At 47.4% G+C, this 27,738-nt stretch overlaps 1 protein-coding gene across 1 annotated transcript in view; it reads left to right on the top strand.

The window, feature by feature from the left end:
- Positions 1 to 27,738, top strand: part of pgbd5 (piggyBac transposable element derived 5) — an 86,344-nt gene that overhangs the window by 710 nt on the left and 57,896 nt on the right. Inside the window, exon 2 of the mRNA XM_038800614.1 lies at positions 18,395 to 18,822. Coding sequence (XP_038656542.1) covers positions 18,395 to 18,822 — 428 coding nt within the window. The remainder of the gene's footprint in view (positions 1 to 18,394; positions 18,823 to 27,738) is intronic.

Here is a 27,738-nt window from a genome sequence, read left to right as displayed (position 1 = left end):
CCCCGGGAACAGGGGAGGGGGTGACCGGCCCCCGGGAACAGGGGAGGGGGTGACCGGCCCCCGGGAACAGGGGAAGGGGTGACCGGCCCCCGGGAACAGGGGAGGGGGTGACCGGCCCCCGGGAACAGGGGAGGGGGTGACCGGCCCCCGGGAACAGGGGAGGGGGTGACCGGCCCCCGGGAACAGGGGAGGGGGTGACCAGCCCCTCTGGGGAGGCAGAGAGACCCGGGGAGGGACCGGGAGGATGGAGCTGGACATATCCTTTCCCCTGGTCCCGCAGCACCTGAAGCCCCTGCGGCACCTCCTCCGCTCCCGCTCGCCGCATTTCCCCACCCACAGAAACATCATCTATCGCATTAACCTTCTCCTCCCTCCCGCTCGACCCTCTGCTGCCGGGATCCGAGGGCTGGGTGCATCTTCACCACCTCCCTGTGTGTGTGTGTGTGTACTTGGCTGAGCGGGGAGCTGTCACCTCCTGTGCCAAGGACTTGACGGGTCTGTGTGAATAGCCGGGGACGTGTTGCTCAATCTATCTCTGTTCACAGACGATTCTTCCAGACTTTAAATTTCCCTGTGCAAATGGGAGATTCCCCATACACAGCTCTGCCATCTGATTGAACCGCAGTTGTGAATTCTCTATCTGACGCACATGGCTTAACTTTTGCTGGACATCTCGTTAGGGGCTGGAACTGTGTTCGGCGGTCTGCATTTCAATTTGTAGATTCTGCTCCTGTAGCAATCAAACCTGGATTGCCAGTCAGAAATAGATGGGACATTCTCCCCATGTTTGCGTGGGTTTCACCCCCACAACCCAAAGATGTGCAGGTTAGGTGGATTGGCCACGCTAAATTGCGCCATAATTGGAAAAAAAAAATTGGCTACTCTAATTTTTTTTTAAAAAGTAGACTGGGAACAGCTCCTTGAGGGTTTGGGGGGAGGTGTTCAGATAGGAAATGGGGAGAGTACAGGCCCAATATGTTCTCTTTTAGGGTGAAATGTTGGAGCAACAAGCCCAGAGAGTCCTGGATGACTAGGAATAATCAGGACTGGGTAAGAAAATAGGAACTTTTAGCTGGCACAAAAGGATGGTAATCAGCAGAGGCTTTAATGGAGTACATAAATTGGTGGTGGGGGGGGGGGGGGTACTTGCAAATAGGGGAGTAAAGAGGGAGCATTAAAAAGCACTGATGGGTGAGGATTTAGGAGAATCCCAAGATATTCTATCAGTATATAAGGGGGAAAAGAGGATAACTGTGGAAAGAGGGGAGTTTGGTGGGGGGGGGGGGGGGGGGGGGACCTGGGGGATGGGATCAAGGGGCAATCTGTGCGGAGGGCATTGGTCAGTGTTAAACAAGTACTTCACATTTGTTTTCACTAAGGAGAAGGAAGCTGTAGGTACAGAATTCAGGAATGGCACTGAGATTCTTGAACAATTTGACATAGGGAGTGAGGAGGCATTGGAGGGATTAAAAATGAGCAAATACCGGATGAGTTGTATCCCAGGCTGCTGTGGGAGGCAAGGGGGGAAATCACAACGGCTCGACCCAAATTTTTATTCTCCCCTGGCCATGGGAAAGGTGCCAGAGGATTGGAGGACCGCTAATATGGTTCCATTTTTCAAGAAGGGTAGGAGAGAGAAACCAGGCTGAGCCTCATGTCTGGGAAACTATTGATGGAAATTCTGGACAAAATTAATCTCCACTTGGAGAGGCAAGGATTGATGAGCGATAGTCAGCATGGCTTTCGTCAGAGGGAGGTCATGCCTAACGAATTGATAGTATTTTTCGAGGAATTGACCAGGTGTGTAGATGAGTGTGCAGTTGATGTACTTTATATGGATTTCAGCAGAATCTTTGACAAGATCCCACAAGGGAGACTGAAAAAGAAGGTAAAGAGCACATGGGATCTACGGTAACATGGCAAGTTGGATCCAAAACTAGCTGTGTGATAGGAGATAGAGGATGGTAGTAGAAGACGATTTGTGTGACTGGGGGCCAGTGTCGTACCCCAGGGATCAGTGCAAGGTCCCTTATTATTCATGATATAGGTGAGAATGTGGGGGGATAAGTAAGTTTGAAGGTGAGAGGAAGATTGGCAGGAGGATTAATAGTGAGGAAGAAGGTTGTGGGTTGCAGGAAGATATAGACAGGTTGGTCAGATGGGCAGCTTAGTGGCAGATGGAATTTAACCCTGAAAGGTGTGAGGCGATGCACTTTGGAAGGAGTAACAAGACAAAAGGAGTACTCCATGAATGGCAGGACATTAGGAAGCTCAGAGGAACTAAGGGATCTTGGTTGGGGTGCTTGTCGCAGATCCTGAAGGTGGCAGGACAGTTAAGGGTTGTTAAGAAGGTTTATGTGACACTTGCCGTTACTAGTTGTGGCATAGATTATAAGAGCAGGGTAGTTGTGTTAGAACTTACCAAAACTTTGGTTAGGCCACAGCTGGGGTACTGTGTGCAGTTCTGGCCACCTCACTATAGGAAGGATGTAATTCCACTGAGGGTGCAGAGGAGATTCACCAGGATGTTGCCTGGGATGGAGCATTTGATGTATGAAAGATTGAGGGGTATGGACAGTGTGGATAGGGAGCAGCTGTTTCCTTTAGTTGAAAGGTCACTAACGGGAGGGGGGGGGGGATCATTTCAAAGTGAGGGGCAAGAAGTTCAGGGAGGATTTAAGGAAAACATTTTTCACCCAGAGGGAGGTGGGAGTCGTAGAATTTACAGTGCAGAAGGAGGCCATTCGGCCCATCGAGTCTGCACCGGCTCTTTGAAAGAGCACCCTACCCAAGCCCACACCTCCACTCTATCTCCATAACTCAGTAACCCGGCCCAACACTAAGGGCAATTTTGGACACTAAGGGCAATTTAGCATGACCAATCCATCTAACCTGCACATCTTTGGATTACCGGAGCACCCAGAGGAAACCCACGCACACAGGGAGAATGTGCTGACTCCGCACAGACAGTGAACCAAGCTGGGAATCGAACCTGGGACCCTGGAGCTGTGAAGCAATTGTGCTAACCACCATGCTACCGTGCTGCCGGTCTGTAATGGGCTGCCTCGGAGGGTAGTAGAGGCGGGATACCTCCAACCTTTGAAAAGTAATTGGAATGTCATAACATTCAAGACTGTGTGCTAAGTGCTGGAAAGTGGAATTAGTGTAGATTTAGTGTAGTCTTGTCAGTGTGGACTCAGTGGGCGAAAGGGCCTCTTCTGTACTTTATGACTCTATGACTCAGTAATGCCTTTACTCGGTTCACTATATTCTGCAGAAATCTATAAGATTGGGTCCGAGTTGATGGAGACAAATTGGAGAGAAATAATAGAGACTGAATTGTTTTGCCATCCTCCCAAATAACAGGAATTTGTTTTATTGCATAGTTGTGCATTGAGCTAATCCATTATTGTAGTCTTTGGTAGACCAGAATGCTCACTTTGATTCTTCTACTTCATGAGTTATTTATTTTTGTGATCTAGGGATTATTAAAGACAGTGCATTTGTTGCTTAGAACCAGCCACAATCCCTAAATTAAATTATTTAGAGGTTGTCTATCTTATCTCTGAATTCCTTCCATGCCCCTACCATGAGGTACAGGAAAGGTTTTATTTTATACTTAACCCGGTTGTATTTATTATCTATAAATGCCTCGGATTGTATCACAAACTGAAGGAAACTAGCAGCTGATTGTTCAGCCCGAGATGCTCAATGGTGAATTCTGACAGTTCTAATGGAAGTTTCAATGAATCTGCAATGATCATATGAAACACAGCACCCATATATGTAGAGCAAGAACTGAAGACCATAATCTTTTATCAGATTGAGGTCTGGATGAGAAGAGCCAGAATGATGGTTCTTAGGATAATTTATTGGGGAAATGAGTGTTGTGAGGTGTAACATATTCCAGGTTGGACTAATATTTCAAAGTTTACCAGATGGTAAGGTAGAAACAGCCAAAAGCTTTAACCAGTTAGCTAGCACATTCTCGCTTTTCGTCTCATTTTAACTAGATGTATACTGCAGGCATAACAGTCAATGTCATTTTTGACATTGCTTTCTTGTTAAAGGTTGACTGTAATTCTTGCATTTTTCTCCTTTGTAATATGTCTCTTTCAGGTGGATTGCAGTGATTTTATTTTTGGTCCTTTACACTCCAATGTTCCTTAAGTCCTTCAAACCTATTTCTTGTTTCTGTTTACGTAGTAGCTGCACTCGATATTGTTGAGTCAGCCTCCCTGCTCTGGTTATGATGGAGAGGCAGCCAACCTCTCGTCTGATGAAGCAGAACCTGCCATGGTGCTGTTGATGTAGGCCCCTTTTAACTGGTATTGTGAAGCATTCTGATTAAGATACAATTAATCAAAATTACTTCACAAATGTTTGCACAGAATTTCTTGCGTCAAGTCCATTTGAGAATCATCAAGTTACACAGATTCTAATTTGTGTTTTGTTTCCCTTCCTGCGTGCCTCAAGCACTTTGCAATTGAGAGTTTCTCTTTAAACATCTGTCAAAACTGTGAAGCTCTAAAGCCAAAAGTTTGTATCGGATTGACAGCATAGAATCAGGCCAGTTAGTCCAACCAGGTTATTGCTGAGTAAGTGCTGCTTGATAGCATGATTGACACCTTCCATTGCATTTTTAATGGTCAACAGTAGACTGATGGGGTGGTAATTGGCCAGTTAGAATTTGTTCTGCTTTTTTTTTGGATAGGTCATATATGGATAATTTTCCACATTGTCGGGTAGATGTCAGTGTTGTAGCTGTACTACCTGGCTCGAGGCATGGCAAGTTCTGGAGCATAAGTATTCAGTACTATTGCCGTATTGTTGTCAGGGCTCCATAGCCGTTGCTGTATTCAGTGCCATCTGCCGTTTCCTGTTATCACCTGGCCAAAGACTGGCATCTGTGATGCTGGGGATCACAGGGAGGGGCTGAGATGGATTATCCATTTGTTATTTCTGGCAGAAGATGATTACAAATGTTATCGGCTTTCTTTTATACGTGAATGCTGGGCACCCCCATCTTTGAGGATGGGTATGTTTGTGGGGCTATTTCCTCCCATTGATCTTTAATTGTCCACGACCATCCAGAACAAGTTGTTACAGGACTGCAGAGCTATTTGTTATGAGATCCCTTAGCTTTATGTATCGCCTGCTGCCCCCATTGTTTGGCAGATCCTGTTGCAGCTTCACCAGATTGTTAGGCATGTCTGGTGCTTCTTCTGATTTGATTTATTATTGTCACATGTATTAGTATACAGTGAAAAATATTGTTTCTTGCATGCTGTACAAACAATGCATACCGTACATAAGGAAGGAAGGAGAGGCTGCAGAATATAATGTTACAGAAACCAGCAGGCCCTAACCGCCTCCTATTCACCATGGATGTGTATCTACTTCCCAAAATCCACAAAAAGGACTGTCCCAGCAGGCCCATTGTGTCAGCATGCCCCTGCCCCACCAAACTTATTTCCTCTCATCTTGACTCCATCTTCACTCTTATGGTCCATTCCCCCCCCCACCGACATGTGGGATTCCTCTGATGCCCTGCGTCATATTGACAGCTTCCAGTTCGCAGGCCCTAACCACCTATTCATCATGGATGTGCAATCTCTCTACACCTCCATCCCACACCAGGATGGCCTGAGAGTTCTTCCATTTCATTTTGACTGTCTTTTACCTTTTATTTCTTTATTGCCTTTATTTTTATATATATATATATATATATATCCCCCATCGTATCCCCCTTTCCTTACCTTTTCTCTCCTTTGCTTCCCCATCCCCCCTTTTCTCATTTTACCTCTCTCCCACCCATGTCTCCCCTCCCCCCACACCTACATCTGTCACAGTTTACCCTCTAATTTTAATTTCTCTGCTGTTTGGCCTTTCACACCTTGTATTCTCTCTGTGGACTGCCATTGGCACTCTTTTCTCTTGAGTTCTGTGGCAATTAGCACTCTTTTCCCTTGGTTTCTGTGGCTATGACTCGCCTTTCATTCCCTCACCCTACAGTATATACATCTCCCACTTTCTATGCCTTTTAGCTTTGATAAAGTGTCATCTGGGCTCAAAGCATTAGCTCTTTTCTCTCCTTACAGATGCTGCCAGACCTGCTGAGATTTTCCAGCATTAAGGTTAGGCTGGCTGTAGAAAAGGACAAAGAACAATCCAGAATAAGAACAATGAACTGGGAAAAGCCAACTTCAGTGGGATAAGGATTCCTGCAATTTTCTCCGCCAAGAACCAAAGATTGGCAGGAAAAGCTGTCACTGAACAATGGGCTTCCTTCAAAGAAGAGATAGTTTGGGCACAGACGAGGTATATTCCTACAAAAGGGAAAGGTAGGATAAACAAATCTAGTGCTCCCTGAATGGCAAAAAGGGATAGAACTTGAGATAAAGAAGAAAAATTGTGCTTATGACGGGTGTCGGGTAGAAAATACAAATTCGAACCAGGCTGAGTTTAGAAGGGAGGAGAAAAAAAACAAATAAGAGATTCAGAGAGGCAGATTGAAAGAGACTGGAATCTCAAAACCTTCTGCCGGCATATAAATAGTAAAACGGTGGTAGAAGGAACTGTAGTGTCAGTTAGTGACCCAAAAGGGATTTTATCCATGGAGTCAGAGTGCATAGCTGAGATATTAAATTAAAACTTTGCATCTGCCTTTTCTAAGTAAGAGGATGCTACCCAGGCCATGGTGAAAGAGGAGGTAATTCAGACAAGAAGGGTTTCAAATTGATGAGGAAGAGATACTGCTGGCTGGCTGTATTTAAAGTTAATAAGGCACCAAAATTGGATGAGATTCATCCAAGAATATAGGGGGAAGTCAGTGTGGAAGTTGCAGAGGCATTGGACATTATTTTCCTGTCATCTTTAGACTCTGGAAGGTGCTGAAGACTGGAGAATTGCAAACCTTATACTCTTGTTCAAAAAAGGATGTCAGCAACTATAGGCCAGTCAGTTTATGTTCATTGGTGGGAAAACGTCTGGAAATAATAACCTGAGACAAAATTAATAGTCACATGAACAAATGCACATTAATTAAGGAAAGATTGCTTGGATTTCTTGAGGGAAAATCACATTTTTTTTTTTTTTAAATTTAGAGTATCCAATTATTTTTTCCAATTAAGGGGCAATTTAGCGTGGCCAATTCACCTAACCTGCACATCTTTGGGTTGTGGGGGCGAAACCCACGCAGACACGGGGAGAATGTGCAAACTCCACACGGACAGTGACCCAGGGCCGGGATTCGAACCCGGGTCCTCAGCGCCGTAGGCAGCAATGCTAACCACTGTGCCACCGTGCTGCCCCGGGAAAATCACATTTAACTAACTTTCTAGAGTTTGTTTGCAGATATAACAGAGGGTTGATGCGGGCAATGGGCGGCACAGTGGTTAGTACTGCAGCCTCACTGCACCAGGAACCCAGGTTCAATTCCGGCCTTGGGTGACTGTGTGTAGTTTGCACGTTCTCTCTGTGTCTGCCAGGGTTTCCTCCAAGTTCCTGGTTTCCTCCCACAGTCCAAAGATGTGTAGGTAAATTGAATTGACCGTGCTAAAATTGCCCCTTAGTGTCCAGGGGATGGGGATAGAATGGGGGAGTGGGCCTAGGTAAGGTGCTCTTTCAGAGAGTGAGTGCAGACTCGATGGGCTGAATGACCTCTTTCTGCACTGTAGGGATTCTATGAATGTTGCTGACATGACGCACATGGACTTCCAAAAGGCATTGTTACAGTGCTGCACAATCTTTTGCAAAATGATGGTTTATGGAATAAAAGGGACAGTAGCAACGTGATATGAAATTGACTGAATGACAGGAAACAGTAGTGGTTGATGGATGTTTTTCGGACTGGAGGAACGTTTGTAGTGGCATTCCCCAGGATCAGTGTTGAGACCCTTGTTTTTCCTGATGTATATTAATGACATAAACTTTGCTGTACAGGGCACAGTTTCAAAATTTACAAAACTTGAAAGCATTGTGAACTGTGTGGAGAAAAGTGTAAAACTTTAAAGGGACATAGACAAGTTGGTGGAATGGGCAGCAGGTGGCAGATGCAGTTCAATACGGAGAAATGTGAAGTGATTTATTTTGGTAGGAAGAACGTGGAGTGACAATATAGTAAAGGGTACAACTCTAAAGGGGGTGTAGGAGCAGAGGGATCTGGGTGTACATGTGCATAAGTTTTAAAGCTGGCAGGACAGATTGGGAGCGTGGTTGAGAAATCAAACCGTATCCTCGGCTTTATTAATAGGGTCATAGAGTATAAAAGCAAGGAAGCTATGTTGAACTTGTACAAGACGTTAGTTGAGTCTTAGGTGGAATATTGTATTCAGTTTTGGGTGCTGCACTCGCGAAAGGATTGAGAATGCGAGGGCACAGATTTAAAGTAATTGGCGAAAGAATCAAAAACAATATGAGAAAAGAGTTTTCCATGCAGCTGATCTGGAATGCACTGCCTGAGATTGTGGCAAGGCAAGTTCAATCAAGGCATTCAAAAAGGAATTAGACTGTTATCTGAATGTGCAGAGTTAATGAGAGAAGGCGGGGGAATAGAACTAAGTGATTTGTTCCTTTGGAGAACTGGTGCCGATACAGTGGGCCGAATGGCCTCCTTTTTCACAGTAACAATTCAGTAATTCTATGAACTGAGGTTGGTTGCATGGTTTGATGATAATGGTTAAGTGAGGGATATGGTAGAACTGTGAGGTTACATATTGTGCTCAAATACATTTTCTCCTGCTGCTGATATCCCACAGTGCCTCATGGATGGGAGAAGCATGAACACCAGACCCATAAGTGTTGTGTGGGATTGAGGATGGTAATCTGGTTGATCTTCTGCAAGGCAGTTATTTGTCTGGAAGATTTGGTGCAGCACTACAGGATTTACTGGCATTGAAGCTGGAATTTCAAGTTTTTGCCAACAGTAGCAGCTGTGTTTCAGTAATCTCGATCAATCAATTTATCCATTCATCCAAAAAAGAAAATAGTGCAGGATACTGCTGAAGTATTACCCTCCATTTCTTCCATCCCTGCAATTGTTCTCTCAATAGTGAAATGCAAAATCTCTTCTTTTATAAATTTAAAGTTATTTATAAATTAAGCGGCAATCCACCTACCCTTCACATCTTTGGGTTGTGGGGTAAGACCCATGCAGACACCGTGAGAATGCGCAAACTCCACACGGACAGTGACCGGACGCCAGGATCGAACCCAGGTCCTCCGTGCTGTGAGGCAGCAGTGCTAACCTCCGTGCCGCCCCCAGCCGCAAGTTAACCAAGTTGTGAATCAGATTTGTTAGAGAAACTCTACTGAGATATAAAAGGGGCCAAGTAAAGCTGCTTCCTTTGTTCTTGACAGTTGCTGGTAACAATTTTGAGAGATGTGCCTATTCCTAATATGTTAAGGCCAGAGGAAGCCAATTTGGGTGATTGCATTGTGTTTGACACTTGACAATTATTTCATTGAATTATTTTCATTGAATGTTTTTAAAGCTGAATCAGATTCATGATTGACAAGGAAGTCAAAAGGGATAATGTCTATTTTCCCCTCACTTGTCAATTGGATTTCCCATTGTAACCTCCCATGCTGCTGACGGGGATGTACTGCCAATGGGAAAAGCGAATCACAATGACCGGAGAATTCCGGCCTGTTTGTACTTTCTGAACTTCCGAAAATAAATTGTATATGTAATGAGAAATTCAGGAGAAACTTCCTTATTTAGAATATTTAGAAATCATTACCACGGACTTCCGGTGGCGGCGATGTCCGAGTGAGCCGCACATTCGGTGGGCTCTCACTCCGGCGGGGCTGAACAGCTGATTCCCCGCGATAACGGGACCACGGGTGCGGCAAAAAGGCTGCCGGGAACAGAAGAGGAGAGCGGGCTGCAGCAGATGGAAGTGTGGGAAACCAGCAGGTGAGGAAGAAAGAGAGAGAGAGAGAGACGGAGGCAAGGAGGAAGCTGACCTGAAGGGTAAGATGGCGGACCCACGGACCTTCCTTCCTCCAGGACAAAGGGAAAAAAAAGTTTGGAGTTGCTGAGGAGGGACAGCTTGGACCCACTTCAGATGCCCAGGAGGTAAAATTCAAGGAGCTGGGCGAAGGAAAGCGGCAGCGAAGGCGCTGAGGAGCGGGCTGCGGCACATGGAACAGCGGGATTCCAGAAGGCAGAAGAAGAAGCAGAAAAAGGGACAGAGACAAGGACCTGAAGAAAATTACCTGGGACCTAAGATGGCGGACACACCGACCCCGGACTCAGCAATCCAGCTGGCGCTGGATAACATGCTCCAGGTAATGAAGTCCAGTTTTGAAGCGCTGAAGCGGGACAGCTTGGACCCAATCCAGAAAGCGGTGGATCAGCTGAACCAGAGGCTGGACGCCCAGGATGTTAAAGTTAAGGAGCTGGGAGAGGCGGTGGAGGAGCAGGCGGATGCGCAAACGGTTACAGCGCTAGAAGTGGACGGCCTGAAAGAGCGGCAGAGAAGACTGCTGGACAGAGTGGAGGAGCTGGAGAATAGAGTCCGCAGGAACAATCTGAGGATGGTCGGCCTCCCGGAGGGGGCGGAGGGAGCTGATGCTGCAGCGTTTGTAGCAGACCTGCTGAAGCAGCTGATGGGGGCCGAAGCCTTTATCTCGACCGCTGGAGCTGGAGGGGGCACACAGAGTGCAGGCAAGGCAGGGGCGGTCGGGCGGACCCCCCCCCCCCCCCCCCCCCCCCCGCCCAATGTGATTAGGTTCCACAGGTTCGTGGACAAGGAGCGGGTGCTGCAGTGGGCAAAGAGCGCCAGGAGCAGCACGTGGAACAACAGTGTTCTCCGCATTTATCAGGACCTAAGCCAGGAGGTGGCTCGGCGGCGAGCAGCCTTTAAGAATGTCAAGGAGGTGCTGTTCAAGAAGCACGTGAAGTTTGGTCTGCTGTTCCCAGCTCGGCTATGGGTCACGCACCAGGGTCAACACCACTACTTCTCCGAGCCCGAAGAAGCGATGGATTTTGTGAGGGACCTGGGGCTGGTCCCGAAAGGAGGCCCCAAGGACGCGAGTTAGGGCCCGAGGATTTCTGTGGGAAGGAACGCCGAATGTGCCTGGACTGCTGCTCAACGGTTTGCTGGGCCAAGGGGGCCAAGCGGAACATTTGAGACCCTTTCCTTTGTTCATGGACATTTATGTGCTTTTTCTCTTTTTTCTGTGGTTTTTTTTCTCTCTTTTTTTTTTCCTGTTTGGGCTGGTTTGTGCTTTTTGTGCAGCTCGCGGAAGACACTGGAGCCGGCTTGCCCCAGTGGGTGGGGAGGAGGACGGGGAAACAAGGGGAATGGGACAGGAAGGCGCCGGAGTGTTGAGTCACCGGGCTAGCAGATTGGCTAGTCAAGGAAGTCAGATGGGGGGGGGGGGAAGTTACAGCCAGTAGATGGCAGGGGTGGGGGTATCGGGGGATGGGGTTAGGGGAGGGGGGGTTGTTCTGCTGACTGGAGAGGGACTTGAAATAGGCACTGGAAAGTAGGTCAAGGGTGGAGGCAGCCAAAGGGCGGGCCAGGAATGGCGCGACGCACGGGTCAGGGGCCGGCCCGAGAAAGGCTATGACTGACCGGCGGGGTGGGGGGGGTGGGATGTGCCCCCCGACCAGGCTGATCATCTGGAACGTTAAGGGACTGAATGGGCCGGTTAAGAGGGCGCGGGTGTTCGCGCACTTGCGGGCCCTGAGGGCGGACGTAATTATGTTGCAGGAGACACATCTGAAAGTGTCAGACCAGACCAGGCTAAGGAAGGGCTGGATTAGCCAGGTCTTGGACTCGAAGTCCAGAGGGGTGGCAATCATGATCAACAAGCGCATGCAATTTGAGGCAGAGGGCATATCCGCAGACGGGGGGGCAGATACCTGATGGTACGGGGCAGACTGGAGGGGAGAAGAGTGGTGCTGGTGAATATATATGCCCCGAACTGGGATGACGTGGACTTCATTAAAAGAGTGCTGGGGAAGATCCCGGACTTGGATTCTCGCAGGCTAATAATGGGAGGGGACTTTAACATGGGCCTTGACCCGACTTTGGATCGGTCATGTCCCAGAACGGGTAGACTCTCAGCAATGGCAAGGGAGCTGAAAGGGATTATGGAGCAAATGGGGGCAGTGGACTCCTGGAGAGAGGGACAGCCAACAGGAAGGGGCTACTCGTTTTACTCGCACGTCCATAAAGTATATTCCAGGATAGATTTCTTTGTACTAAGCAGGGACTGTATGGGGGAGGTAAAGAACACGGAATACTCAGCAATTACCATTTCAGACCATGCCCCGCATTGGGTGGACCTGCAGTTCGGGGGAGCGAGCTATCAACGCCCGCAATGGAGGCTAGATGTGGGACTGCTGTTGGAGGAGGGGATCTGCGAGAGGCTTCGGAAATGTATAAAAAATTACCTGCAGGTGAATGACAAAGGTACTGGCGGGTAGAATGGAGGACTGTGTACCGGAGGTGATTGGGGAGGATCAAACGGGGTTCGTGAAAGGTAGGCAGCTGGCGGCCAATCTGAGGAGATTGCTCAATGTGATAATGATGCCCCCGGCGGGTAGAGAGGTGGAGGTAGTGGTGGCAATGGACGCCGAGAAGGCCTTTGACCGGGTGGAGTGGGACTATCTATGGGAGGTGCTCGGACGGTTTGGGTTCGGGGAGGGATTGGTGGATTGGATCAAATTATTATATCAGGCCCCGAGGGCCACGTCAGGACTAATAGAGAAGTGTCGGAGTACTTTAGGTTGTACAGCGGGACCAGACAGGGCTGCCCGCTCTCCCCGCTGCTGTTTGCGCTGGCCTTAGAGCCGCTGGCGATTGCGCTGAGAGCCGCAGAGGGTTGGAAGGGGATGGTGAGGGGCGGGGTTGAACACAGGGTTTCTCTTTATGCAGACGACCTGCTCCTGTACGTGTCGGACCCAGTGGCCGGGATGGGAACTATACTGGGAATGCTGAGGGAGTTCGGCCAGTTCTCAGGATACAAATTAAATACGGTCAAGAGTGAAATGTTTGTGGTCCAGGCAAGGGGCCAGGAGAACAGATTGAGAGGGCTACCGTTTAGGCTGGTTGAGGAAAATTTCCGGTATTTGGGAATCCAGGTGGCACGAGACTGGGGCAGGCTGCATAAGTTAAATTTGGCCAGGGTGGTGGAGCAAATGAAGGGAGAGTTTCGGAGATGGGATGCACTCTCGCTGGCAGGGAGGGTGCAGACTGTAAAGATGACAATCCTCCCTCGATTTTTGTTTATTTTTCAGTGCCTCCCGATCTTTATCCCACAGTCCTTCTTCAAAAGAGTTAACGGGCTGATCATGAGCTTTGTCTGGGCGGGAAAGTCTCCGCGGGTGAAGAAGGCGATGTTGGAGAGGAACCGCAGCGAGGGAGGGCTGGCTTTGCCGAGTCTGGTCAATTATTACTGGGCGGCCAACATCGCTATGATAAGGAAGTGGATGGTGGGTACGGGGTCTATTTGGGAGCGGGTGGAGGCGGCTTCGTGCAGGAGCTCCAGTTTGAAAGCCCTGGTCACGGCTCCTCTACCGCTGCCGCCTGGCAAGTACACCACCAGCCCGGTAGTGGTGGCGACCCTGCGGATATGGGGCCAGTGGAGGAGGCATGTGGGGGAGATGGGGGCATCTGTCTGGGCGCCAATCTGCGACAATCATCGGTTTGCCCCCAGCAGTATGGATGGGGGGTTCCGAGTATGGCGGCGAGCAGGGGCGGGAAGGGTGGGTGATATGTTCCTGGAAGGGAGCTTTGCGAGTTTGAGGAGCTTGGAGGAGAAATTTGGGTTGGTAAGGGGAAATGATTTTAGATACAGTTGCGGTACTTTGTTAATAGACAGGTCCCATCTTTCCTGCGCCTCCCGCCAATGGGGATCCTCGACAGAATAGTCTCTAGGAGGGAAGAAGGGGAGGGCAGAGTCTCGGGTATATATAAGGTGCTCATGAGGGAGGAAGGGTCCCAGACAGAGGAACTGAAACTTAAATGGGAGGAGGAGATAGGCGGGGAAATGGAGGATGGGCTGTGGGCAGAGGCCCTGAGTAGGGTAAACTCGACCGCGACATGTGCTAGACTTGGGCTGATCCAATTTAAAGTCGTTCACCGGGCCCATATGACGGTGGCTCGGATGAGCAAATTTTTCGGGATAGAGGACGAATGCGCTAGGTGGACCAGTGAACCATGCTCACAATGTTTGGGCATGCCCTGAGCTGAGGGGGTACTGGGAGGGATTTGCGGGGGTCATGTCCCAGGTGCTAAAAACAAGGGTGGTGATGAGTCAAGGGGTGGCAATTTTTGGGGTTTCGGAAGACCCGGGGGTCCAGGGGGAGAAAGAGGCCGATGTGCTGGCCTTTGCTTCCCTGATAGCCCGGCGACGAATATTATTGGCGTGGAGGGACTCAAAGCCCCCGAAGACGGAGTGGTGGCTTGCGGACATGTCGAGTTTCCTGGGATGGAAAAAATTAAGTTCGCCTTGAGGGGATCTGTGCAGGGGTTCACCCGGAGGTGGCAACCATTTATTGACTTCTTTGCGGGAGAGTGAGCATCAGTGGGGGGAGGGGGGTGGGGGGTAGAGTAGAGTAGGAGGGAAAATATGGCGGGTAGTACCGGTGGGAGGGGAGCGGGCTTGTGCAATATGTTACGATGGAAGTATTGAAAGTACGTGGATGTTTGCACATTTTTGCCTTTTTTGCTTCCTTTCTGATGATGTCTGTAACTGTTTATAAAGCCAAAAACTACCTCAATAAAATTGTTTATTTAAAAAAAAAAGAAATCATTACCACGTTGACTGGTTGAGGCGGATAGCATATATGCAAGGACTATAAGTACATTAAGGGAAATTAATAGACGGTTATGCTGGTAGGGCAAGATAAGGATGGTTGCGGGGATGTTGATGTGCAACAGAAACACCAGCATGGACCAGTTAGGCAAGATGGCCTGTTTCTGTGCTGTAAATTCTTTGCAATTATTTTGCCTTTTTTAGATAACTGAATAAAGACTTGGAGGAATGGCACAATTTAACCGCTGTAAGCCATGAAAATACCTCGTTAAAAGACACTGATTGAATTGTTTCACTTGTGTAGCATAAAGATTTTTGAATTTTATTTTTTAAATTTGTTAAAATAAATTTAGAGTATCCAATTCTTTTTTTCCAATTAAAGGGCAGTTTAGTGTGGTCAATCCATCTATCCTTCACACCTTTTAGGGTTGTGGGGTGAAGACCCATGCAGATGTGGGGAGAATCTGCAGATTTCACATGGACAAGGACAGTGACCCAGGGCCTGGATTGAACCGTGTGAGACAGCAATGCTAACCACTGTGCCATTGTGCCGCCCCCGTGAAGCATAAAGATTATGCATAGTGTAACCCAATTGCCACCAAAGCTTGTGCTGCTCTTCTCCATTCCTCCAGTCACATCATATTACAATCACACACCTTTCTACTTGGATATGTAAGCCGTTGAATAATGTGGTTTCTACAACATTCACTGACATTGTTCAAAGAACAACCTGCATTTATATAGTGCTGCTCAAGACTTCAGGATGTCCCAAAGCACTTAAGAGCCATTTAAGTACTTTTGAAGAATTGTAATACAGGAAGTGTGATTACCAATGTGGGCATAGCAAGCACCCTATTTTACTTTTGTTGATTGAGAGATAATTATTGGGCAAGAAACCAGAAACATTCCCCTTGCAGTTCGAAATTAGACCATGGAATCTTTTAAGTCCATCTTAGAGCAGATGGGACCTCTGTTTAACATCTCATCTGAAAGATGAGCCAACATTTTGCTTTGTGCTAAAGTTCCTGGAGTGGGACTTGATCCCAAAGCCTTCCATGTGAAAGTGCAACAGTTAAGCCAAGACTGACACTTAGCTAACCAAATGTTTCATTTCCACTTTGCTTTGTGTGAGGAAGTACTTCCTGCCACTACTCTTGATTAGTCTAACTCTTTTTTTTCTCCCCCCTCTACTGTATCAACTCCTTTAATCATTTTAAAAACCTCAAATTATATCACATCTTAATCTTCAATAAGGGAGGATACAGCAGTATTCAACCTTTCCTCCAAATGTAACCCTTTTAAACCTGGTAGCTTTCTGGTGAATCTGCACCCACTCCAAGGCCAATAAAGCCTCCCGGATGAGCGGTGCCCAGAACTGAAGGTAGTCTGCACATTATCCAGAACATTGTGAAATAAGAGCGGGAGAACACTCCGCATTACGATCCAGTTAAGGACTATTAACACTCAAATAGAAGTCCGAACACCTTGTTATAACCAAAACACCACAACATTTCACTTTTTAATACGCAAATGTAATCGTTTATTATAGAATTAAACTGGCCTCCCCGAACAGGCGTCAGACTGTGGTGACTAGGGGCTTTTCACAGTAACTTCATTGAAGCCTACTTGTGACAATAAGCGATTATTATTATTAACTTAATATGGTTTATAATTACATATGTTGTGCTCTTCAGTTTACTCTCATAAGATATATCAATCTTAGTTATGTACTTTTGTAGGGACCAGCCATAAGTGTGCTGCACTGCTCTGGAGAATTCTCCTCAGCTCCATCGATTCTCAGTGGCAAAACCTAAATTTGCAATCTGTTGGCTGAGAATATTTCAACTCCTTGTTCAGGTTACTTGTTAATCCTTCCAAGCTAATCTGTTTGGTGCAGACTCTGTGGAGGACCACTAAGTTCTTCCACCAGTTTCAAACTACACAATCTCCCTGCTTTTGTGCCCTCACAAAATTCAAACTGAGATTAAGCCTTACCTGCATGCTACACAGTCAATGATAATTTTTTTTAAAAACCCTGCGTACAGTGCAGACCTAGCTAACTCATTTACTTTGGCTGTCTTCTCTCAGTGAGTTGCAAATCACACGAGGTCCAAACTTCAACTCAAAAAACCCTCCCAGGAAACAGAGATAAATTGAAACTAGAGAACCTCTTTAGACTCCATCCATCTCAATGAAAATGTAGCCTGCTCTGGGCTGGCCTCAGACTGACTCTTAAATTAATTATCCCTCATTTGCAATTTATTTCTTTGATCTGATAAAGTAAATGGGTTTTGCAACCTTTCATGGCTTACTCAATGCTTTTAAACTAATACATGAACATACATGTGAGCATTCAAATCTGGAACTGGAATAGGGCATTTAGCCTCTTGTGCTTGCCTTGCCATTCAGTAAGTCATGGTTGATCTGATTGTGGCCTCAACTCCTCATTCTGCCTAGCCCTGGAGAGCTTTGAGTCCCTTGTCAATTTAAAAATCTATCTACCTCCGCCTTAAAAATATTCAATGACCTTGTCTCCGCTGCCCTCTGGGGGAGAGAGTTCCAAAGATTCATGACTCTTGAGAGAAAGAAATGTCTTCTCAACTCTTGTCTTAAATAAGTGACCCCTTATTTTTGAACTGCGTTCCTTCGCTCTGTCAAGTTGGTTCTAATTACGAAAATGAAACTTCTCCCTGAACTGCACTTCTTGCAAGTATTGCAGATATCACGCCCCCAGTTCTTTAAGCAAGTCCATCTGAGGTTTTATGATCTTGCCTTTCTAGCTCTTAATTTCTGTCATGATGTGGAGATGCCGGCATTGGACTGGGGTGAGCACAGTAAGAAGTCTTACAACACCAGGTTAAAGTCCAACAGGTTTGTTTCAAACGCTAGCTTTCGGAGCACTGCTCCTTCCTCGGGTGAATCCTAGGCTAGATTCACCTGAGGAAGGAGCAGTGCTCCGAAAGCTAGTGTTTGAAACAAACCTGTTGGACTTTAACCTGGTGTTGTAAGACTTCTTACTAATTTCTGTCAACGTGGGCCACAACCTTTTGAGTGTAATGGACTTCAAGCTTGCTTTAGTTGCATTAATCCCATTTTCTACAGTTAAGATTTGCTGAAGCTAAAAGTCATACACTAAAACTCATGAACCATGATCTAAATATTGGCAACATCTCGCATGACAACAGTTGTCCTAAAGCTAAGAAGGCAGATCTGAAGGTCAACCCTGTGGTGCAGTGGTTAGCACTGCTGTTTCACAGCATTGAAGACCCAGGTTTGATTCTGTCCGTGCGAAGTTTGCACATTCTCCCTGTGTCTGCATGGGTCTCACCCCCACAACCCAACAATGTGCAGGGTAGGTGGATTGGCCATGCTAAATTGCCCCTTTAATGGAAAAAAAGAGAATTGGGCACTTTAAGTTATAAAAAAAAGAGACCTGTAACCAACCTAAAGTAAGATGGTCTATTATAAGTAAAGTGGTGCAAATGTTTTATTGTTTGACAAAATCCAAAAGTGCCCTATTCCTTTTGTTACTGATGATTGTACTCATGCAAGTAGTTACAGATTTTTACACGTTTCACAGAGAAGTAACCAAACCACTTTTTGCTTTTTCCTGCCGCAGGTCCTGTACATCAGATGCCACTAAATGCAAGTGCAATTGACTTCTTTCAGCTCTTTGTCCCTGATAATGTTATAAGGAATATGGTTGTTCAAACAAACATGTATGCCAAAAAGTACCAAGAAAGATTTGGTTGTGATGAAGGTTGGACTGATGTTAGTCTTCCAGAGATGAAAACCTTTTTGGGGTATGTGATCTCCACTAGCGTTCACCACTGTGAATCTGTCCTCAGCATATGGAGCGGTGGGTTTTATAGCAACCAGAGCATTGCACTGATGATGACACAAGCCAGGTTTGAAAAGATCTTGAAGTACTTCCATATTGTAGCATTTCGTTCCAGCCACACAACACATGGACTATATAAAATTCAACCTTTTTTGGATTGCCTACAGATGACATTTGATGCTGCATTCAAGCCTTCTCAAACCCAGGTATTGACATCTATATCACTAAGCTATATACCTGAATTTATCTGAGAATTAAATTGAACTGATCAACATTGTCTGCCTTGTGCGTTATCTCTGCCCTCATTGAAATTGTACAATGTAAATCGGGTGAAAAAATTGCCTGCCTTCCATGGCATTGTGTGTTGTAACATTTCTTTGTGCCATGGAATGCACTTGCCATGGGATGAATCATAGCAACCACCCCATGCCCTATTGTTGGCTTGCTGCTGGGATTCAACAGATGGTGAGTTCTAAATCGGGCTGCAATTGTCAGAGATGCTGGATACATTTGCACAAGGACAGGAATGTTGTTTGGAATATGGGATAGCTAGGGGCAACCTTGAGTAGGGGCCCAGAATAAAGTTCCACACACTTGAAAAGAAAGTAGAATATTTTAGACTGTGTACTTTCAGAGCTGGTTGTTTGGTAATACTCGACCTATCCTCTAATGCATTGATTTTTAAAAAAAATCTCTTAATTCTCCTAATTTTTCACATTTTCATCAAATAATCAACAAACGAAAACCAACAAAAAACAAATACAGTACCGATCCCCTAAACAACATTGCCTTCAATATACAAACCCAAACATCACACATACATTCCAAGTAAAAAGCAAAAGAAAATTAACAGTCATCCCATAAACAGCGTACTCAAAACCAAGAATACCCCCCCCCCCCCCATGTTCGATGGCAACTAATTCTTGAAAATGAATGATAAACAGTCCTCATGAATTGTAGAAACCTTCCTTCATACCCCTCAGCTCAAACTTCACCTTCGCGAGAGTTAGAAATTGCAGTACACCTCCCGCAAAGCCATGGCACAGGGCGGAGAAGCTGACCTCCACTCCAACAGGACCCGCCTCCTGCCAATCAGCAAGGTGAAGGCTAAAACATCTGTGCTCGCACCTGCCTGCAGCTGTGGCCGGTCCAACACCCTGAAATGGCTTCTGGAGGGCCTGGTTCCAAGCTCACGTGCACTACACCCGGGTTAACCTTGAAAACCTCCCTCCAATACTTCTCCAGCTTCGGGCAGGACCAAAACATATGATCATGGTTTGCGGGGCTCCTCTCACATTCATTCATCCTCCACTGCTTCAGAGAGTCAGCTCATCCTCGCCCTCGTGAGGTGCGTCCTATACACGACCTTCAGCTGTATCAGCCCCAGCCTTGCGCACGAGGTTGAGGAGTTTACTCTCCTGAGCACGTTATACCACAGATCGTCCTCCTCCCATTTAATCCCTTCAATGGAGACCCCATCCTCACCCTGTAAATTAGCAACACCACCCCCTTCCCTGTTCCACTTGCTGCCAGTACCTCTTCCAACAACGAGGGGTGCGGGGCTATCAGGAAGCTCTGAACTTCCTTCCTAGCAAAGTCCCGGAGCTGCAGGTACCTAAACCCTTTACCTTGCCCCAGCCCATACATCTCCCTCAACTCTTCCAGTCTCGCAAAACAACCTCCCAGGCACAGGTCTTTTAATACCCTGATGCCCCACTGCTCTCATCTCCAAAACCTCCTGCCCAACTTTCCTGGATCAAACCTATGGTTCCACAAATTGGCATCTTCCCCGACCCAGCCCCCAACTAAAAGAGCTGCCTCAATTGCCTCCAAATCTTCAGCGTTGCCAACACCACTGAACTCGCAGAGTATTGACACAAGTCCATCGGGAGCGGCGCTATTGCCAATGGCCTCAACCCGACCCCCTGCACAAACTCTCCTCCATTCTAACCCACTGGACTCTTTTTCTCTCTCGCTCTCTCGCTCTCTCTTTCCCCCCCCCCAATTGTAATATAGTGAATTCGGGAGGCCCAACCCTCCTGCTTGTCCCCCTTTCTGCAGAACTAACTTCCTAACCCTGGTTACCCCCTCTTCCCTCCTCCTTCCTAAATAAACAAGGTGATCCACTTCCTTGAAAAACGCTCTTCGGCAAAAAGACTGGCAGGCATTGGAATAAAAACAAAAATCGCAACAGGACGTTCATTTTAATCACCTGCACCCGACCTACCAGTGACAGAGGGGGTCAATCATCCCACCTTGCCAAATCCGCTTTCTCCTCCCCAGACCCCGCGCTTTCCACTTGCCCGACCCCGCCTCCTCTAAAGCAGCTCCCATTGTCGGCCCAGCCCCCCTTATCACCATCAGCTCCCCACACTGCAAGTCTATCCCCCTCCTCTAACCCATCCACCGAACCCACGCAAAAAGACAGTGCCCCACCCGCCCTGAAAATGACACAGAACCAGCATTAAACAGAAAACCCCCCCTCAGAAAATAACACCGTTACATACAAACCCCCGCACCCAACCCTCAGTTTGAGTCCAACTTCTCGGCCTGCACAAAGGCCCAAGCCTCCTCCGGGGACTCGAAGTAAAAGTGTCGGTCCTTGTAGGTGACCCACAAACGCGTCGGCTGCAACATGCTGAACTTCACTCTTTTTCTGTGCAGCACCGCCTTCATTCCGGTTGTACCCGGCCCTCCGCTTAGCCACCTCCGCACTCCAGTTCTGGTAGATCCGTACCACATCGTTCTCCCACCTGCTACTCCGCTCCTTCTTGGCCACCTGAGCGCACACTCCCGGTCAGCGAACCGGTGGAACCGCACCAGCACCGCCCGTGGCGGCTCATTCGGCTTGGGCTTTCTTGCCAGTATTCTGTGGGGCCCCTCCAGCTCCCATCAGCGAATTCAGGAGGACGACCATGTAGGCCCCCATGTCTGACCCCTCCAGCCCTTCTGGAAGGCCCAGGATCCACAAATTGTTCCGCCTCGACCGTTTCTCCATCTCTACGAACCGCTCCTGCCATTTTTTATGGAGTGCCTCATGCATCTCCACCTTTACTGCGAGGGCTGAGGCCTCATCCTCTCTTTCAGAGGCTTGTTGTCAGATCTCCCGGATTGCCACTCCCTGGGCTGTCTGAGTCTCCAGCAGCTTGTTGATGGAAGCCTTCAGCGGCTCTAGCAGCTCCGCTTTGAGCTCCCGGAAACAGCGCTGGAGAGTCTCCTGCTGCTCCTGCGCCCACTGCCTCCATGCCTCTTGGTCTCCGCCGGCTGCCATCTTGTGCTTCTTCCCTCGCTTTTGCTTTGGCGCTGCCACCGCTCTCTTGCTCGCCCCACTCCTGGTCCAGGCCATATACTGCTGGGGAAATGCTGCTGACTCCTTCCCACGTCGAGAACCGTCGAAAAAGTACCGCTGGGGGCCCTAAAAAGAGCCCAAAAGTTCCTGGCGGGAGCTGCTGAATGTGCGGCTTAGCTCCGCATAGCCGCAACTGGATGTCTTCTCACAAAAATCTAATCTCCACTCCGTTCTCTACACTTCTCCAAGACCATGTCCACCCAATGCAGTGTATGATCCGAAATAGCTATCGCCGAATACCCAGCCAATAGCGCCTTCTAACCTCCAATAAACCTTGTGGACTGAGGAGAAAAACTAATACTCCCACCCCATCGGGTGCAAGAACTTCCCCCCCCCCCCCCCCCCCCAAACCACCACCACCACCAAAAACTGGGCCAGCAAGCGTGGCTGTGACCTGTCCAGCCTTCGCTCCTGCACCAAGTTCCAATCCCCACTCACTATTCGCTTGTGCAAATCCAAGTCCAGAATGGCCCCAAACACCTTCCTCATAAACCTTGCATCATCCCAGTTAGGGCCATACACACTTACTAACGTCACCAACTTTCCTTCCAATGTCCCTGGTCCACAACCTTCTCCATCTGGAACCTCACTCTCTTATTGACCAAAACCGCTACCCCTGCGCCCTACTGCCAAACCCGAATTAAACACTTGGCTTACTGAGCCCTTCCCAAGACTCATCTGATCCTTCACCCTCCGATGAGTCTCCTGTAACATAACCACATCAGCCTTTAAACTTTTTAAGCGCGCAAACACCCTCAACCTCTTCACTGCCCCTCAACCCCCTCACGTTCTACGTAACTAACCTAACCGGGGGTCTCTCCATTGAAACCTGTTCACCAGGCTCCAATGTCTGCAGTCCCTCCCCATCACACCTCTGTTCACTAGCCGACTTAAGCTTGCTAGTGGGGGACCCTGCCCAGGTCCCACTCCCCTCCCCCCACCCGGTCCCAGGGAAACAACAAGAAAATACTCTTCAAACAGACAAATACAATGCAAACATACAAACCCCAGAAAATCTTGTTACAAAAAAAAAACCAGTCTCATCTTATCCATTTAACTCTACCCATTTAACAACATGAAACAAAAAATTGAACTATATACACTCTTCTATCATCCTCCACTCGGTCCAAGACCATCCTCAGTCCCATTCCTCACTTCTGCCCCAGTCCTTCTGCCTTCACAAACGCCACCGCCGCTTTCACCGTCTTGAAATAAAAGTTTCTGGAGTTGTTGGTCACCCTCAACTTAGCTGGGAATACTGCACTGAACTGCACCCCACTATTTATACAGTGCAGTCTTCACTCGGTCGAAGACCGTCCGCTTCCTCGCCAGCTCCACAGTTAAATCCTGGTAAATTCATACACCAGCTCCAGCCCAATGCACCTCCCACTTCTGCTTTGCCCAACTCGGGACATTCTCTTTCACATGGTGCCTGTGGAAGCAAACAATCACTGCTCTTGGCGGCTCATTCCTCTTTGGTTTAGGCCTCAATAACCGATGAGCCCGATCCAGTTCGTACCAGGAGGGATCCTCTCCTCCTCCCACCAGCTCCACCAACATCTTGGCAAAGTACTCAGTCAGCATTGGGCCCTCCACCCCTTCGGGCAGGCCCCCGATCCTCAGGTTTTACCGCCTCGACCTGTTTTCTAGCTCTTCCAATTTAACTCGCAGCCCTTTGTTGACCTCGACCACCCTCTGCAGCTCCTCACTCATCGTGGTGAGCTAATTGCTGTGTTGCAACATGATTTCCTCCACTCCCTTCATTTTCTCACCCTGCTCCTGCACCTCAGCCAAAGTCCTTTGCACAGCCAACCTCACTGGGGCAAACTCCTCCTCCACCATCATCTTGTTCCTCAGCATCTCCATGTGCTTTGCAAACTGTTTCTCAAAGCCATCACCTCAGTCATCTTTTCTGCCATAAACAGTGTGGCCCCACCCAGTGACCTAGCCTCTGCCAGCTTTCCAGCTACCAAGCTGACCCTTTCGCTCGACGGTGAACCTTCACTAGCTCCCCTCTTCACGGCGGCTTTCTTTTGGTTTTTTTGACATCCCCCTCCTTCCTTATGTCTTTCTGCACTCCACTGTCAAAACATTTGCCCCAGGACATTAAATGTTAAAAAAATTAAGCTCGAGCAGGAGCCACCCAACGTGCGACGTCCTCCTACGTGCTGCCACCGGAAGCTATGCATGTTTCGAGTTTGTGTGAAATACAGCGTGGGACTGGTTAAAAACAGCATCACTTTCTGCGATGCCATTACAGTGGCAGAGATTGAATCAGGGAGGTAACATTAACTGTGGATATCATCTTGAACTCGACTACTGCTTGGGCCCTTGATTGAGAAGTGTTCTACCAGCAGATTTGCAAACAATGTGAGGTAGCACAATAACTTAATTTTTCTCATTTGTGCTTTTGCTGTTGATTGTGATGAATGTGTCACTGTTCTCTGCATGTGCCAGATTTTAAAAAATCTTTCACAGTACCTGGAAGGATTGGCCTGTAAGCTACCATGAATCTGAAAACCCCCAAATAGTAGCCATGTGTGGGGTGTGTGTCAGATGCCTCCGCAATTTACATGTACCAATTTCAATTTGCTACACTACAATTGCTGCTTATGATGCTGACGTCACAAACATTGGGGAGACCAAATACGGATTGGGTGACCGTTTTGCAGAACTTTCTGTTCAATTCACAGTCTGACCCTTAGGTTCTGGTTGGTTGTTATTTTAATTCTCTGACCCACTCTCACTTTACCCTCTTTCCTTGGCCCAGTACACTCTTCCAACCTTGTGAACTGTTCCAGCAAAGCTCAATATAAACTCTAGGAACACCACATTTTCTCTCAATTAGGCACTTTACGATCTCCTGGAGTTGTTGAATTCAGTGATTTCTGATCAGAGGCACCGTTTAAAAAATTTTTTTCTGACCACAGCTGTTGCTTGAAAAAAAAGAGACATTTTGTCAAAGCTTTTTGTCTTGCACTCGTTGGGACAATTCTCAAGGATGTCAATGTAAGGGAAAACAATAAATTTATACTGTATGAAAAGAGAGTGCCAATTGGTTGGCAAGTGGATCCTGAGTGGAAGTGGCTTTGCGGTTGAGAATGCTCCAGTTGATGGTGACTGACAGTTAACCGCCAAGAATTGTTTGAAATTTAAACCACGCACCTTAACGGTTATGGCATTGTCCTGAGGAATGAACCAGTAAATGGCTGTCACTTATTTTGTTTAGCTAAAACAGGTGTAGTGTGTATTTATATGTTTTTTCTGCCTACAAAGGACACGGCCTGTGTATTAATATATATAGATTCCAGTACAGGCACACATGCCACACTGTGAGTTCAACTGGCCACTTTAAATTGGTTGTCAATGTAATTCTTGGCACACTGATGATTTTTAAAATTTAATTTTTAAAAATCCTTTTCTTGGCATTTTCAAAATTTCTAAACAGTTATATACATTGTTTATTTACTGTATTTGTCTTGACCTTCCCTTAATTTACCCTATTTACATTCTGCCGTCCTCTGGCTCGGCGTGTGGCCCTTCCCCCCCCCCCCCCCCACTTGTCTGCCCTGTTCTCTCCCCATCCTTCTCTTCCCTCCCCCCCCCTCCCCCTCTTCTTCCCCTGTTGACTTTGGCTGTGTTTCCCCTGTGATTAGGGGTGGTGGGGGATGGGTTGCCCCCTCCCTTGCACTGTTCCCTTTTGTGTCTTTCCAGCCTTCTCCCCCCCCCCCCCCCCCCCCCCCCGCACCCCGTCGCGCATTCCTATGATCTCCCCTTTGTCTTTATATTTCTTTATCCTCTCCCTTTTTTTTTCACAATTGTTCACGTTTCCCCATCTTGCTCGTTGTTGGCCTCAAACAGGTTCTGGAACATGCCGACAAACTGCCCCCATGCATTTAGGAAGAATTCTTGCGACCCTCTGGCGTATTTAATCTTCTCCAGATGGAGAAATTCCGAGAGGTCAGCGAGCCAGTCTGCAGCTGTGGGTGGTGTTGCTGATCACCAGCCAAGCAGGATTCTCCGGCGTGCGATTAGGGAAGCGAAAGCTAGGGCGTCGGCCCTCTTCCCCATGTGTAGCTCTGGCTGCTCCGATACCCCGAAGAGTGCCACCATTGGGTATGGCTTCACCCTCACTGCCAGAACTTTGGACATTGCCCTGGAAAAGGCCACCCAGAACCCAGCAAGTTTGGGACAAGCCCAGAACATGTGGGTGTGGTTGGCCGGGCCCCTCTGACACTGTTCACATTTTTCACGGATGATGATTTAGCAAATGTTGTCCAATCACGGAATCACATCTAATGACGGACACTGTGTTTTGAGTTTTGCAAGCACGGCTGGCTGGGTATGATCTGTACCCTTGCCTGTTACGAACAGTGGAAGGGAAATGCTGTTCCACACAATCTGCCAGTCTTTTCAATGGATGGCCTACATATCTGGCATCACACTGGGAATGAAATTTCTATACCATATTACTCTGTGAGATAGGTATAACAATAATCTTTATTATTTTCACAAGTAGGCTTAAATTAACACTGCAATGAGGTTTCTGTGAAATTTATTTTTGACTTGACAGCAGCATTTTCTGACTGATGAATATCACTCATGGGTAGAAGTCTAAAATGGCTAGCTTCACCTGTTGCTCAAATATAATAATCTTTATTGTCACAAGTAGGCTTGCATTAACACTGCAATGAAGTTACTGTGAAAAGCCCCTAGCCGCCACATTCCGGCGCCTGTTCAGGTACACGGGGAGAATTCAGAATGTCCAATTCACCTAACCGCACGTCTTTTGGGACTTGTGGGAGGAAACCGGAGCACCCGGAGGAAACCCATGCAGACACAGGGAGAACGTGCAGACTCCATTCAGACAGTGATCCAAGCTGGGAATCGAACCTGGGATCCTGGCGCTGTGAAGCAACAGTGCTAACCACTGTGCTACCATGAGATACCTTGGCCTTCCAGCATATTCGGAGATAGACTGGGCACGTTTCAGGGCTGATAGTGACGGGCTGCGGTATTCATGTGAATTGTCCTGATGCGTGCAAGACTAAAAGCATCAACAATGTATTTATTCTCCGCAATGCTCAAGTTCTGTACAACCAAATGACAGCAGCTGTTAGTAATGATTCTGCAACCCCCCCCCCCCCAGCTTTTTTCAGTCTGGGATCACCCTCAGAAGTCTTAATTTCATATCCAGACCCATCCTTTGTTTCTTGCCCCATTATTGTCTCCTTGCACCATCATCCTTTTTTGTCATTTAATCTCTCGCCTTCCACCCTCTCACAGACCTTCCCTTTAATTCTTCCCTTCCTTCCCAATATGTTCCCAAAGCAGTTGCATTGCCAACTTATTCCAGTTTTGCTGAAAGGTCATTCATCTGAAACGTTAACTTATTTTATTTCTCCACAAATGCTGTCCGAGTGTTGCTGGCATTTTTAGCTTTTATTTCCGATATCTCACATTGTATTTTGCTTTTATGTCGAATTTTGTTTTCTGATTAATTGGGATATTGCCTATTCGAACTAATGCCATTTTGCTGGACTAGAAATGTTCAAAAATATTTTGGCATGTGAAGCAGACATTTTTTCTGATGTTTACACTGCCCGGATTGTGCTTTGCAGAATATTTGCAGTGCTAAACATGGTGGGAGTCACTGTGTGAATCGTATTGCGAAAGTTACCTTTCGCTCCGAGCTCTTTGTCCAGCTGAAGGGAAGGAAAATCCCTGCTAGCCGAATAGTGGAACGTTTTCATTAGCAACGAAGTTCATTAAA

The sequence above is a fragment of the Scyliorhinus canicula genome, chromosome 6 (assembly GCF_902713615.1).
Source record: "Scyliorhinus canicula chromosome 6, sScyCan1.1, whole genome shotgun sequence".
In the NCBI taxonomy this organism is placed as follows: domain Eukaryota; kingdom Metazoa; phylum Chordata; class Chondrichthyes; order Carcharhiniformes; family Scyliorhinidae; genus Scyliorhinus; species Scyliorhinus canicula.
The sequence above is the reverse complement of the archived record's forward strand: the minus strand, read 5'-3'. Positions and strand labels throughout refer to the sequence as shown.